This window comes from Poecile atricapillus, chromosome 5, assembly GCF_030490865.1.
Source record: "Poecile atricapillus isolate bPoeAtr1 chromosome 5, bPoeAtr1.hap1, whole genome shotgun sequence".
NCBI lineage: Eukaryota > Metazoa > Chordata > Aves > Passeriformes > Paridae > Poecile > Poecile atricapillus.
The window spans coordinates 1,597,264-1,611,762 of NC_081253.1; the positions used below are offsets into that span (position 1 = coordinate 1,597,264).

The 14,499-nt window shown below is 37.5% G+C and overlaps 1 protein-coding gene across 19 annotated transcripts in view; it reads left to right on the forward strand.

Moving 5' to 3' along the window:
• Nucleotides 1–14,499, forward strand: part of NEB (nebulin) — a 99,884-nt gene that overhangs the window by 50,820 nt on the left and 34,565 nt on the right. For all 19 annotated transcript variants that reach the window (XM_058839226.1, XM_058839208.1, XM_058839207.1 and 16 more), the window contains exons 85-109: nt 663–770; nt 861–974; nt 1,837–2,034; nt 2,651–2,755; nt 3,147–3,251; nt 3,331–3,435; nt 3,907–4,014; nt 4,689–4,802; nt 5,256–5,453; nt 6,277–6,381; nt 6,666–6,770; nt 7,035–7,142; nt 7,415–7,522; nt 7,866–7,973; nt 8,690–8,794; nt 8,884–8,988; nt 9,166–9,264; nt 9,438–9,548; nt 9,705–9,809; nt 10,008–10,112; nt 10,387–10,491; nt 11,638–11,742; nt 12,025–12,129; nt 12,584–12,688; nt 12,910–13,014. In XM_058839226.1, coding sequence (XP_058695209.1) covers nt 663–770; nt 861–974; nt 1,837–2,034; nt 2,651–2,755; nt 3,147–3,251; nt 3,331–3,435; nt 3,907–4,014; nt 4,689–4,802; nt 5,256–5,453; nt 6,277–6,381; nt 6,666–6,770; nt 7,035–7,142; nt 7,415–7,522; nt 7,866–7,973; nt 8,690–8,794; nt 8,884–8,988; nt 9,166–9,264; nt 9,438–9,548; nt 9,705–9,809; nt 10,008–10,112; nt 10,387–10,491; nt 11,638–11,742; nt 12,025–12,129; nt 12,584–12,688; nt 12,910–13,014 — 2,844 coding nt within the window. The remainder of the gene's footprint in view (nt 1–662; nt 771–860; nt 975–1,836; nt 2,035–2,650; nt 2,756–3,146; nt 3,252–3,330; nt 3,436–3,906; nt 4,015–4,688; nt 4,803–5,255; nt 5,454–6,276; nt 6,382–6,665; nt 6,771–7,034; nt 7,143–7,414; nt 7,523–7,865; nt 7,974–8,689; nt 8,795–8,883; nt 8,989–9,165; nt 9,265–9,437; nt 9,549–9,704; nt 9,810–10,007; nt 10,113–10,386; nt 10,492–11,637; nt 11,743–12,024; nt 12,130–12,583; nt 12,689–12,909; nt 13,015–14,499) is intronic.

Sequence of the window (14,499 nt, forward strand, 5' to 3'; positions counted from 1 at the left end):
TCTTGAAGACTTTTCACAATTTTGATTATCTATAAAATTATCTTCTATAATTATCTATGTTATATATAATATAGATATATATTTATATATCTCTATATATTTATATATTTGTATTATATATTATATATATTTTTATATCTATATATTTATATATGGATATAATATATAATATAGGTATATATTTATATTATATATAGATATGATATGATATATTATATTTTATTATATATTCTATATTATATTATATTATATTATATTATATTATATTATATTATATTATATTATATTATATTATATTATATTATATTATATTATATTATATTATCTATAAAAACCCTTCTATACTGTACTTTTAAACCAGAGTTCATATCTATATTTTGGATTTTTTTAGTACTCTTCTGATATAAATATAATAAAGAAAGCAGAAATCAGCTCAAACTTGTGCCCAAGTAAATTCCTGAAGTGAACACCTGCCCTGTTTATCTTATACTAAATGACTGTTCAAAACGAACATCCTCCATTTAATTTATTGGGAACCACTGTAAAAATAAAAATTAAAATAAAAGTAAAAATTCTGTATTCCATGTCATATCCCCTGTGTGTATAAATGAGAAACAGAATTGATTTTTTCATTAAAATCTGCATGTGCTTTGTTTGTCTAGAAACATTACAAGAAGGCTTGGGAGCAGAGCAAGCCCATTGGATACACTCTGGACGAGAAATACGTTCCACTCGTGGGAGCCAAACATGCAAACCACATCAACAGTGAGGTCAGGAGGGATTCCCCATTCCTTCCCTTTCTCCCCCCCAATATCTTGTTGGAATGAACATTAAAATTCCCACCTGAATATTTTTTTCAGCTTAAATATAAGGAAATATATGAGAAGCTGAAAGGCCATTACCTGGCTGGGAAGGATATTGGTGATTTCCCCAGTGTCATTCATTCCCGGGAATTCCAGAAAATGAGGAGCGCGGTAAGGAATGAACGAGTCTGGAATGTTTTCCATTTGTTTTGTTTCACCATTTATTTCACTGATGAAAGTCACTGTTTCATTACTTAAACATAAATAAGGCAAAGCTTAATAGAACTGTAGAATCACAGGATCATTAAGGTTGGAAAAGGCTTCCGAAATCAAGTCCAGCCTTAATATAAATCCATAATATTATCAGTAAAAGTAATTTCAACACGTTTACATTTCCTGAAAGCTTATTTTATATGTGAGTTTAATAATTGAATTTTATATTATTTAGGAGATTGAGAAGGGATTTGTTTAGCTATTAGAAATACTACAGTAAGGAAAAAAATCCACCTTTTTCTGTTTCAGTCTAAGGATCTGAGCAGTAAAAATACAATGTATGATTAATTTCCTTCACAAATAAAGGAAATTATTTTTGAGATCTTTCAGATTTTGAGTTGAAGTAGGAATTTAAGAACTTGAAAATTAAATGTACATTTGGTGTGTTGCTGTTGTCAGCACTGCACATACAACATGTCATGCAGGGCATAAAATCAGTGTAATCCCAAATATTCTATCTTTAATTAGATGAAAGCCATTTGTGGAGCAGGAGTTTTTTAACCCTGAAGACTTGTTAGTTTTCTCATCAGCTGTTAAACTGCAAGTGAGGGTCATTGTTGTCCTTCCAGAACTTCATAAAAATAAAAGGTGATTAATATCAAAGTTAAGATTTCTATCCTGTTGAATCCCATGGGAGCTTAGCTATTAAATCCAGGAAACACATCTCAGATTACGCTGTCACCTTTTAGTCCAAAATCCAAAGTTTTACAGAAAATCACTTTTATTTCCCCTCACTGTTTCCCCCATCTTTGCTTTTCAGCTGGCCTACAGGAAGAATTATGAAGACACCAAGAAAAATGTCCATATTCCAACTGACATGATGAACCACGTCCTGGCCAAGAAGTGCCAGTACATCCTCAGTGATCTGGAATACCGCACGTACTTCCACCAGTGGAGCTGTTCACCTGAAGAAAACGATGTCATTCACGCCAGGAAAGCCCAGGAGATTCTGAGTGATGTATGTTTGTCATTTATTTCCAGCCATGGAATAGGCTGGGTTGGGAGGTCATCCAGTCCATCTCCTGGCCCTGCACAGGACACCCCAAAAATCCCACCAGGAGCCTGAGGGCATTGTCCAAATCCTTCTAAACTTATGTGAACTTATTGAACCTATTTGTTTGACATCATAACAGCCTTTCCCATTATTTTTTTCCCAAGTATCTTCCCTAATATTTAAATATTAAATTAATAACCGGCTTTAAATATGAAATATTTAAATAATATGAAATTAATAATGGCTTAGGGTTCTTAGTACCAACCACTGCAGTGATCCTTCTCTGTTGTAGTTGGGAATGCTGGAATTAGCACAGGGGCCAGGACAGCATCCAGAATCCTTCTGGATCCAGTGGGTCTGGAAAAGAATTCCCCTTGTTTGTTGGGGTTGTATCAGCCCACGGCTGAGAGAATGGTGCTCGTATTCTGCAGTCAGTGGTGTCTCAGCTTGGGCCAACCAACCTTCCCAATAAATCTGAGGGTGTGTTAATTGTGTGGCTTAGTAGGATGCACAATTCCTTGGTTTAATTGGCAGAAGGAAAATTTCTTCCTAACCTAATGTTCTGTTCACTTCCATGCAGTCTGTGTATAAAGATGACTTAAACTGGCTGAAGGGACTTGGATGTTACGTCTGGGATACTCCACAGATCCTACAGGCTAAGAAATCTTATGACCTGCAGAGCCAGGTAAGTTTTCCTTAAATAGATAAACATTTATGTGTTTCTTTCTTACATTTATGATTCATTGGGGCTGACATGTCCTAGTCCAGAGCAGAATGAAGTAATTCCTGTTACATCAGAAATATTTTGTTTAAACTGTGAAAATACAGTCTTGAAGTTGCTTCTGTAGAGACATCACTTGTGTTATTTGAGGAGGAGAAAGTAAAGATAGCTGTGATTTTTTTTTAATTCCATTATTCCTTAGTTCATACTGGCTGTATATTAAGTATTTCTGTTTTATGACCTGTCACTTTCAGAGTTGATTTTAACTGAGCTGTAATCTTTTATTTTATTGTATTCTTTTACTTCCAGGTAATTTTCAGCACTAATGGGTATTTTGTTGGTTTTGTGTCCTTAGATAAAATACACCTCTGCAGGGAAGGAGAACTTCCAGAACTTCAGTGTGGTTACAGACACTCCTGTCTATGTGACTGCTCTGCAAAGTGCTGCCAACGCCAGTGAGGTGAATCCCCACCTTTTCTGCTCAGGATTGTCCTTCTGAGCATTGAAACAATCCACTAAACCCAGCTTTCATCTTCCAGGTGAAATACAAGGAGGAATTCCAAAAAACTAAGGACAAGTACACAACTGTGGCTGACACAGTGGATTCAGAAAGAGTTCAGAGTTTGAAACATCTCTATAGTGATGTAAGTGTTTATACACAATTGTTTTTCTCTTAAGGATCTTTAAGGTGGGATTTTTGTTTTATTTTGTTTGTTCACTCTGTTTGAAGACAAACATCCAAACCAGGAGCTTCTCAAAGCTGATGCTCTGTACTACCTGAGCTTCAGGGAGGTGTTGTATTTCAGGCAAGGGCCATATTTTCCAACTGTAATGCCACTCTTGGCAAAACACCTGGATTAATAAATTCCCTGAATAAATTCCCTGAATAAAATTACACCTGAACAAAATTAAAACCTCATATGAGAACAGACATGAATAGAAGGGATTTCTATCAACCTTTACATGCACTTGATATCAAGTATCACTTAATATCTTCTTTACAATACTTTGTGGTGCCTAAATAAAAGCAAAAGGGCTTTTGATTTCTATTGGGTGTAGGTAATTATTTACAAGAATTGATTTTCCACTCACAGAAACTTTCTATTTCCCCACAGAATCTCTACAAGAAGGCCTGGGATAAAGTGAAGGCCACCAGCTATGCGCTGCCCCCAGATGCTGTAGCCTTGGCACGTGCCAAAGAACTGAAGCACAATGCAAGCATTGTAAGGGAATTCAATTCTTTATTTTTTTTTTTATCAGATCATCTTTTTTAACAACTGAATCCTTCATGCCATGCATCTAGTATAGATATTTATATTTTTTAAACTTTAATTTACTTTTCCTTTTTAATTGAGATATAATATGTATCTGTAATAATGTTTTTTCTCTGATAGTCATTTGGGTAACAGTCCTTTGTGGCTTCTTGCCATGGGAAAAAAAAAAAAGAAGTCAGTTTTTACAGTAATCCAAACTGAAAATGTTAGAATTTTTCTAGTCTAAGTTTCATGAGCATTCAGGTCAGAAAAACACCAAAAATCTTTAAATGATGCTCAGTAAATATAGAAAACATCTTATGCTTTACTGAAGTTAAAATTAAGAGAGACCACCCCACAGATCCCTTTAAATGAAACAGCTGGAACAATAAATAAGTGCCTTATTCTACATCTATTGATTTTTAAAATCCTCTCATCAGCTGTTGTTTTACAACCTGATTATTATGATGTGCTTTCTTTGCCATTTAAGACAAAAAAAAGAGTAAAATCCTGGTTTAAAGACTTTTCTCTACTTGTTGGAATCAACTTTCCAACTTTTTGCTTAATGATGATAAATTTTGTTCCAAAACCACAATTGACTCACTGGAGTCAGTTAATTGTTGCATTTCTTTGCTTGTGCTCAGGTCAAATACCGTGAGGAATATGACAAGTTCAAAGCCCTGTACACCCTCCCCAGAGGTGTTGAGGATGATCCCAATACGGAAAGGTGCCTCAGGGTTGGGAAGCTCAACATCGATGTAAGTGCTGGTTCTGGATGTGTGTTTTCCTGATAAAGCCATGCTTACCTCAAAAGCAGCCACTCAAAGACTCCACGTGCCTTGATCCAGACATCCCATTCCCAGCTGCATTTGGCAGTGTGCAGTATTTCCTAAATTCCAGAATACAACCACGAATTTCAGTTTTAACTGAATTCCTGCATTATCTGCATGGCCAAACTTTCAGTGTAATATGGGCAGAATCCTCATCTGCCTCCTTTTAGCTCATCAATGCAATGAAAATTGAACAAATCACATTTTTCCTCCCTTGCTGAGGTTCTGCAAATTCTTTTTAGAGCAGGCCAGATGTACATTTTAGTCACGGCCAAAGCGATCGCTCTCGCACTGACATCCCATGAAAACAGCAACGATTTCCTCCAAATTTAGCAACAATTTGTGCTGCAGCTTGATGAAAGCATTGCTTTAACTCCACAGCGTCTGTACAAAGAGACCTATGAGAAGACCAAAGCCAAGGTGCACATTGTCCCAGACATGGTGGACATCATCTCAGCCAAGGATGCCCAGAAGAAGATCAGCGAGGTCGATTATCGCACGCGGCTCCACGAGTGGATCTGCCTGCCCGACCTGCAGGTCAACACCCACGTGAGAAGAGTCACAGACCAAGTCAGTGATGTGAGTCCCCAAATCACTTGTTCCTGGCTCACTTTGGAGAACATTCCTTCCTTTGTGCTCTGTTGGAGGAAATGATTTAGCAAAAATGTCGCTGGAGCGCTCTGAAGTTGCCACTTGGCTTCGTTTTTGTGACATTTGGCAATAAATGGGTCACTGAGATGGGGCTTAGCTGAATAGAATCAGAAAATCCCAGAATGGTTTGATTGAAAAGGACTTTAAAGCTTATCCAGTTCCACTCCCTCCCATGGGACACCTTCCACTATCCCAGGCTGCTTCAACCTGGTCTTGAACATTTCCAGGGATGGCGAGTCCACAACCTCTGTGCAACAACTTCAATAATTTCAGTATTGATAGTGCAGGCATTTGGGTCATAATTATAATCATTAATTACACTTCTACCCTGTCTGTAAAGTGTCCTTTATTTGGTTGCATGAGGTGTGGAGACTTTGGAAATCTGTGAAAATCCTGGTTGGGCGAAACTTGTCTTGAGCAGGTCAGCCCAGGAGTAGGATCTGGCAGTAAATCAGTGTCCAATAGGATGTGCAGGTAGTTTTTTTTTTTAAAAAATCATTAGATTTTTAATTTATTGCTCAAACTGAAGCAAATTGAAGAAAAATTATTTAAATTCCAGAAGGAATTGTTTTTTATTTTCCTCAAAACAAACAAACAAACCAAAACAAAAAAACCAAACCCTGAAAACAAAAAAAATCAAAGTAGTAGAAACCTTCCTTGCCATCATTTGTCAGTTGTGTTTTGAAATGATTTAGAAATGAGGGATTAGATCCTGGTGGAATTCTTACAGGTTCCTTCTCTGCTCCCTTAGGTGATCTACAAGGATGATCTGAACTGGCTGAAAGGCATTGGCTGCTTTGTCTGGGACACTCCCGAAATCCTCCACGCCAAGCAAGCCTATGACCTCCGCAGTGATGTGAGTGGGTAACCCTGGGATTGCCTCTTAGTCTTCTTTTTCACTCCACTGTAGCTTTATTCCACTCCAGGTGTAGTCTGGAAAATGTTGTTTATCCTTCTTGATTGGAGGATTCATTAAATAACAAGCCATAGTTGCAATATGCTTTCTGTTTCAACACTGGTTTCACTAATAAAATAGCTCAGTGATGAAATAAATAGTAAGTATAGTAAGTGTGATAATACAATAAATTAAATTAACAATTACTTGCATTAGTAATCAGAACTCTTGCATTCTCTCTGCAGATTAAGTACAAATCTAAGGCAGAAAAAATGAAGAAGGACTTCACTGTGGTCACAGACACTCCTGTCTATGTCCAGAATGTGCTCAGTGCCTTGAATTTAAGTGAAGTAAGTGTTTCTCTCACCTTGCAGCCAATATTCCAAATGCTGTTAGCTCACCAGCTTTAGAAATGGGACTTTTAATATGTATTTAATAATTTAATTTTAATCATTGTTGGTTATCTACACCTCATTGTGGACACAATCACTAAAATCATTAATTGCCTGAAGCCAAAAAAGCTTTAATCCATTTTTTTAGGAGCTGTTCCCATTGTATGCAAACAAAACACACTGTGAGAGAATGTGACAATTGTGATTTTTTCTCTTTCCCAGGCTGTCTATCGTGGTGATTACAAGCGGAATGTCCAAGGCAAGATGATCCCTACTGATAAAACAGTGGATTTGGAGCGGGCGTATAATGCCAACAAAATACAGAGTGAGGTAAGTACAAAACTGTGGGCTCCACAGAGTTTGTGATCCTGGAAAACCAAATTGTCTGGTTTTAGCTTTTCAGGTGAAGCTGCATGTCACTGCTCTGGAATGGAAGTGGGAAAATATCCTCATTTGGGCTATAAAAATTCATTTTAATGCATTTTTTCCCCCAGACATGGGGGAAATCTTTTGCCAGTTGTTTGAGAGATTCCCAAGATTGAGGGATTTTCCCCTCAAATGTTGCTGACAGTTGCACAAAGTGTTTCTCTCTCCTCTTGCAGAATTTGTATCGCTGGGCTGGTGTGAATGCTCTGCCCACCGGGTACAGCCTTCCCACGGACACGCCGAACTTCCAGCACGCCAAACACGTCCAGCACATCGGCAGTGATGTGAGTCAGGGACTAAATCCTTCTTCTGCACCACGGGAATGATCAGCAGCCCCACACAAGGGACTTTCAGCTTGGCCCTTTACTGCCAAAACACAAATTTCCTCAGCATTATGCAAATATTTTATTAGATGCAACAAAAACTAATTTTGTTGTTAATTTTGGGCCGTGTGATAAGGGGTGAAATAATTATGATGTGTGGTGTATTTGACTCTGATAAAGCTACATCTCACTGGTTTATCTCTAAAAATCTCTCTCTTTATACAGCAGAAATTGCTGTCAGAGCTGCAGTGTAGTCAGAATTGTAATCAAATTTAATTTCTGTGTGCTTTTGTACTTCTTACAGCTGAAATATAAAGAAGCCTATGAACACATGAAAGCCAAGGGCTACACTCTGGGACCTAAAGATGTTGGCTTTGAAAATGTGAGGAAAGTCAATCAAGTCATTAACGAGGTACAGTAAATACATGTATTTGCTTTCGGTTGTATTTGCAGTGCCCAAAATTTGCATAATGAGAGTACATTGACTGGCAAGCCGTAGGATCCCTCTTCTTTCAGGCTTTTCAGAATAAAAGTTTATTTAGAGAAGTATCCATGAAGAACAGTGAGGGATCGTGGATCCAGGCTGAACTGTTACTGTTTATATTTATATACTTACTTACATACCTATATATATATTTTATATATAAAAAAATATATGTAATATATATACAATATTTTTTATATTTTTTATATAAAATATATTTATATTTATATAATTAATATATATTTTTTATTTTTTTATTTAATTTACTGTTTATATTACATTATATTTATAATCTATATTTTATAATATAAATTTTCAGCCTAATTTTGTTAGCTGTGATTAAATTTGAATAGAAATCTCTGTATAAAACTAGGGCCCAATAGTTTTAGGTTTTATATATACATTTACTCACTTCTTTGGTCATTGGCTTTAAGAGCATGAAAATGCTCTTAAATTAAATAAAATATGTGTATTTAAATGTTTTTAGGATTAGAGTGTGAGATTTCCAGAATTTATTGAAAACTTAATGGAAAATCTTTGCCTGGGTAGAAAATAGTAATTTGTGCAGGAATTGTTGACACTGTGCTGAAGTTCTTTGCCGTTTTAAGCTGTGTTAAAATGCAGAATATTGTCTCTTGTCACAGAGGCTGTACAGGGCAACGTACCACAAGAACAAGGACAAGATTCACACCACCCCTGACACGCCCGAAATCCGCCAAGTCAGAGCCACCCAGGAGGCTGTCAGCGATGTAGGTGCCTTCCTATCAGCACAACTGAGGAAAATGAGATTATTCCCTGAGCAAACACGTGAAAAGCTGTTTTGTTCCTTGCTTTTCAGCTGATCTACAAGTCGGATTTCTTCAAGATGCAGGGCCACCTGATCTCCCTGCCCTACACCCCTCACGTGCTGCACTGTCGCTACGTTGGGGACATCACCAGTGACGTAAGCTGCTCCTCACACCCCTGCTGAGAGCCCCAAAACCTCTCTGCTGGCAGTGGGATTGGGGTTCTCTCACTTCCTTTCTGTTCCCTAACCAAAAAAATGCTTTCTCGCTGTGTTTACGGACAGATGATTGAAATGATCCCAAAAGTTGACTGTTGGTTTTGATTTCTCTCCTAGAATAAATACAAAGAGGACCTGAGGTGGTTGAAGGGCCTGGGTTGTTTCCTGTATGACACTCCTGACATGGTCCGTGCCCGCGAGCTCCGCAAGCTCTGGGTAAGACAATTCCTCTGGGAATTGGGCATGACAGCCATGGGTTTATTTCTGTGCATGCAGGAAAGTGAGCAAAAAAGAAGAGAATTTCGTGCTGTGCAGCCAGTTCATTGTTTCAAACTGCTGTTGGGTTGCAGTGTAAAATTTCCTTTATTCATACTGCTTTTCCTTTCCAGTCTAATTACATCTACACAAGTACTGCCAAGAAAATGTGGCCTAAAATCCAGGTGGTGTTGGATACTCCTGGATACAGAGCAGTGCAGGAACTGAAAACCCATCTGAGTGAGGTAAATTCTGTTATTTCTGCACAATTTTGTAGCTGTAATAACCCCTCCCTGTGTTTTTTTACTGGAGTAGATGAGATGTTATAATTGCAAAGCTGTGATTGTGCAGCTTCTAAATAATAGCAGAAGAAATAATTCCTGGGCCTTTCTTTTTTCCAGCTGGTTTACAGAGCTGCAGGCAACGAGCTGAAGACAAAATACACTTCTGTCCTTGACACACCTGACTTCATAAGAGCCAAGACAGGACAAAAAATACAGAGCCAGGTGAAAAAACTGTGCTGATATAAAAATCAATCAGGGGATCCTTCTCAATATATTGAAGTACAGCAAAAGCTTTCCATCTCAAAGCAATGTAGAATTTCCTAGAAATTGGTGGTTATGTTTTTACAGCTGCTTTTCAGAGACATTAAGGGAGGATTTATTAGAAGTGTAGGTTTTTTGATTATTTTCTTCTTGCTGCAGTACTTGTACGTGGAACTTGCCACAAAGGAGAGACCTCACCATCATGCTGATGGTCAGACTCAAGCCTTTACACATGCCAGGAATGTCAAGGACATGATCAGTGAGGTAAAATTTTGTTTTCTAATTTGGTGCCACTCTGCTGAACTCTTTAGAAGTTTTACTTCTCATTTTAGTGGTAATTTCAAGGCTCAAATATGTTTAGCCTTGTTTTTTTTCCCTCTCTCTTGTGCTTAAGTTCTACATTTCCCTTGTTAGTTCTGGTAGAAGAAAACATTCTGAAAATACGTTTTAGGATTTTATAAGACAAGCTTTTTTTTGAGGATTGGCAAATGCCTCTAAAATTGCAGTGCTGACTCTTCCCTTTTGCTGTCTCTCTTAGAAAAAGTACAAAACCCAGTATGAGAAGATGAAGGACAAGTACACCCCTGTCCCTGACACCCCAGTGCTGATCAGAGCCAAGAGAGCCTACCTGAATGCCAGTGATGTGAGTACTCCAGGAACAGCCCACTGCTGCTTTTCCTTGGATTCTCTATGAAAAAAAACAAGAAAAGGATCAGTAGGAAGCAAACATGCAAAGAATAGAATATCTCAGTGTCCCCATCAATAAATCCCCTTATTTTCATGTCCATTTCCATTTGAAATTAGGAACATTATTAAGTTTTGATTTGATTCCACTGCAATGGCTTTTTTCTTTTCCAATTATTATAATTCATTTTTATTTCCCGTTGCACTGAAGTGTGGCACACACTATTTTAAATCTGCTTTAATGAAATGATTTAAAATAATTTAAATTTAGAATTTATTTAAAATAATTTGCTTACACATCAAGTCTCCAAATAGAGCAGACTGGAGTGAAGTGATTGATGCTGGGGCCAGGATAGAATAACTTTGATCAGCTATTTCATCTCAGTTTTGTGTTAGAAGTAAACTGCCCTGTCACTGGGAATGTGTTTATTTTTCAATTCAGAAGTAGAATAGAGAGAAAAAATTATCTGAGCTGCTGCACAGGAGGTTGTTAAGGTGAAATTGATTTTTTCAAGCCTGGAATAGTTATTTGTGATTTAAGGCAATTTTAAAATGCTCGTTTGTGAGAGCTTTTCCATATATTTCAGAACCAGCAGGATGTGAAAGGAGATGTGCAGGGCTGGTGCTTTGTTCTAGGGTTTATTTAGTCTTACTGCTCTAAGAGTGATTTTTAAATACTGCCAAGGAGCATCCCAGCTCTTCTGCTCACGGGAATTCCTCCTCTGAGAAAGTCTTCCTCCCCAGACTGGGATGATCTTCCTGATTTCTTCTAGAGGAGGACAGGGAAGAAGGAATAAGCGGATTTTTATGCCAGAAGTGGCACCTGTGCTGTACTAGAGAACCACTCCTGTGATTTTTTTTTCAGGGATGTTTTTTCCTCAGTCTGAAAGCCAATTGGGTGAAATTCTCTGTCATTTTCACCACAAGTCTCAGTGAAATTACAGCTGATTGTAGGCAATTGCAGCCTCCTAAAATTCCTCAGGGCTTACATTGGCATGTCAGACAGCAACACATCCCTGGATATCATTCCTGAGAAGTGAGAAATGTAACTGAAACAATCCCTGGCACATTAATCCCTTCTTTTGTGCTTTTTTCCTCTTCCCAGCTGCGCTACAAAGAAACCTTTGAGAACACCAAGGGCAAATACCACACGGTGAAGGATGCTCTGGACATTGTGTACCACAGGAAAGTCACTGATGACATCAGCAGTGTATGTACATCTTCCTCATTCCTAATTAGTGTTTGACATTTAATAACCTAAAACAGGCCATTTAACCTTTTGTTCCATTTCAATATGTCAAATAATTAGGAAAATATCAGCATTATTAGTGTTGATTTCTTTCTTTGGAATATTGATTGCTGTTACATTACAAGTTGATCTCATTTCCACTCTTTTAGTTCTTCTATTTCAGGGGGGGAAAAAAAGGGAATATTGTGTGGACTGGAGTGTTCTCTTCATTGGTTTTACTTAATTCTTCAATTTTCTCTGTAGGTCAAATATAAAGAAAATTACATGAGCCAGTTGGGAATCTGGAGATCCATCCCAGACCGCCCCGAGCACTTCCACCACCGCCTGGTGACGGATGCCATCAGCGATGTGAGTCCAAACAGCTCCTGCATGGCACAGGCTGAAAGTTAAAAGTGCTTTCCAAAATGAACCCAAACCTTCTTTCTCAACAAAGGGAAAGCAGCTGAAATTTTTCAGTGAGTTACAATTTGCCCTGGCAGATCTGGGAACTGACAGAATCTGATGGCTAAAATTGCAGCCCTTGCCAAATTAACAATTTAAATTCATTTCAGATTTAATACACTCTGGAATTGTACATTTATGTACATACACAATAACTCCTTAACTGTACAAGATTATTTTTAATTCACACAGGAACTCCAACAGCTCTTGAGAGATGATATGAGTGAATAAAACTCATCACAATAATAGGAGAAACTTATTTTCTAATGGATGTAACTCTCTTTGCCACACCTTGTGCTGAGGTTCATTTCAGCACTGATTATCTGCTTAAAACTGAGTCTTTTTCACTTCTTTTCTTCAGGTTAAATACAAGGAAGACCTGGAATGGCTCAAAGGCACTGGCTGCTATGTGTGGGATACTCCAAGTTTTGTCCTGGCAGAGAAGAATAAAGTGCTCTACAGTGGGGTGAGTGAAACACTCTGAATTGTTGATGAATGGTTTTGGACATTTTGCTGTCAGTTTACAACATTTTATTGTTGGTAGAAAAGTTAAACTCACAAATGCAATAATTCCACCATTTATTTTTTTTTGCCACAAGTTCTCTCCAAAATCAAGTTTTCATTGCCTTACCCTTCCTGGGACTAACATGGACTGGGTTTTGTGTGTTTGCTTTTCTTTGGCTCCAGTGTAAGTACAAGGAGGATTTTGAGAAGACCAAGTCCAAGTTCAAGTACGTGGCTGACTCTCCAATCAATGAACATTTTAAATATGCCACTCAGCTGATGGATGGGGTAAGTAAAGATTTCTGTAGCCTCAGGCTTAAGTAGCTGGTCTGTGAGCAAATACAGAGTTGAAGGTTGTCCTTCCTTACAGTCAGGCTTAAAGATGCTTTAAGACCAGCCTAGTCATGAAAGACAAGGCTGTTGTTTTTCTGAATATTAGGACAGAGCCTAGAAAGTGAAATCCCCACCCCTGTTCATTAATTTCTCATGGCAAAGGAACTTTTCTTTTGCTGACTTAAGTAATGCTGCTGCTACAGTAACCCTGAGTGTTGGTTTCCATCTCAAAAAGGGTCTGGAGAGAATTCCAGTTTCTTTCCTAAAGCACTGATAAAATCTTTATTGGTGTTAGGAAGATGGAGTTACGTCTGAAGTTGCCACAGCTCAATTTAATTTCAGTGATTTTGCCTGGATTTTTTCCACTCTTCAACTCAACTGCTTCTTATTTTCCTCCTGCAGTGCTGAAGAAACAATTTACACAACCTAATAAGTAATGAACACCCCTGGGTTTAAAATTCAAATCACTCCTGGAGTTTGTAGGATTAGTGCTCTACACCCCAGGACAAATTCCATGGAAAACATCACGTTCAGGGTGATTCCCATCAGCTTAGAACATCAAAATCTGATGCTTTCCATTTAAAAAAGCAGTTATTTAGGTTTATATCTTAAGATTTCATACTTCTTCACCATCCATTGTGTTATATCATTACCTGGCAGTAAGTTTATTACTGTCTTACCTGTTCTAGGTAAGAAAAGCTGTTTCACAACAAATTCCAGAATTTTTATGAAGATTGTTCAGCCTTATTATTGTTCATAGAACAAATAAGGAAAAAATAAATATCAGAAACATAAATGGGTAAAATTTTATCAGTGGGAGCTCCATATATTGAAATGAACTTGCCTAAATAGTTTCTGTTATGTAAGTGATGTTTTTTCAGTAACAACTCATTGTGTTCTCTTTGGACTCAACTCAGGAATCAACAACACAGAGTTGCTTCTGCAGTTACTTTTCATGAAGAAAATAAGTCATAAAATTGCTTATTGAAGGGATGGAATAGAGACATCCTTAAACTTGTAGGCCTTCCAGAGGCAATTTAGAAATGCAGTTACCATTTGGAAACATTCTTCCTTTTTATTTTATTTTTATTTATTTGTTTTGTTTTGTTTTTTGTTGGTTGGTTTTGTTTTGGTTTTTTGTTTCAATCGATTTCTTTGAGTTTTTTGGGGGGGATGTTTGGGGTATTTTTGCTTTTGTTTTTTATTAATTTGTTTTTGTTGGGGTTTTTTGGGGTGTTTTTTTGTGTGTTTTTGGGGGTTTGGGGGTTTTTTTGGTTTTTTTGGGGTTTTTTTTTGCTTGTTTGCTTTGGTTTTATTTTAAATTATTTTTCTCTTTTGGACGTGACCTTCAACCCCAGCCTTTAAAGACCTTAAACCAATGATCTCTCTGTACCTTAACTCTCTCTTGTGACACTGTATTGTGCTATTCTGAGCAGAAAT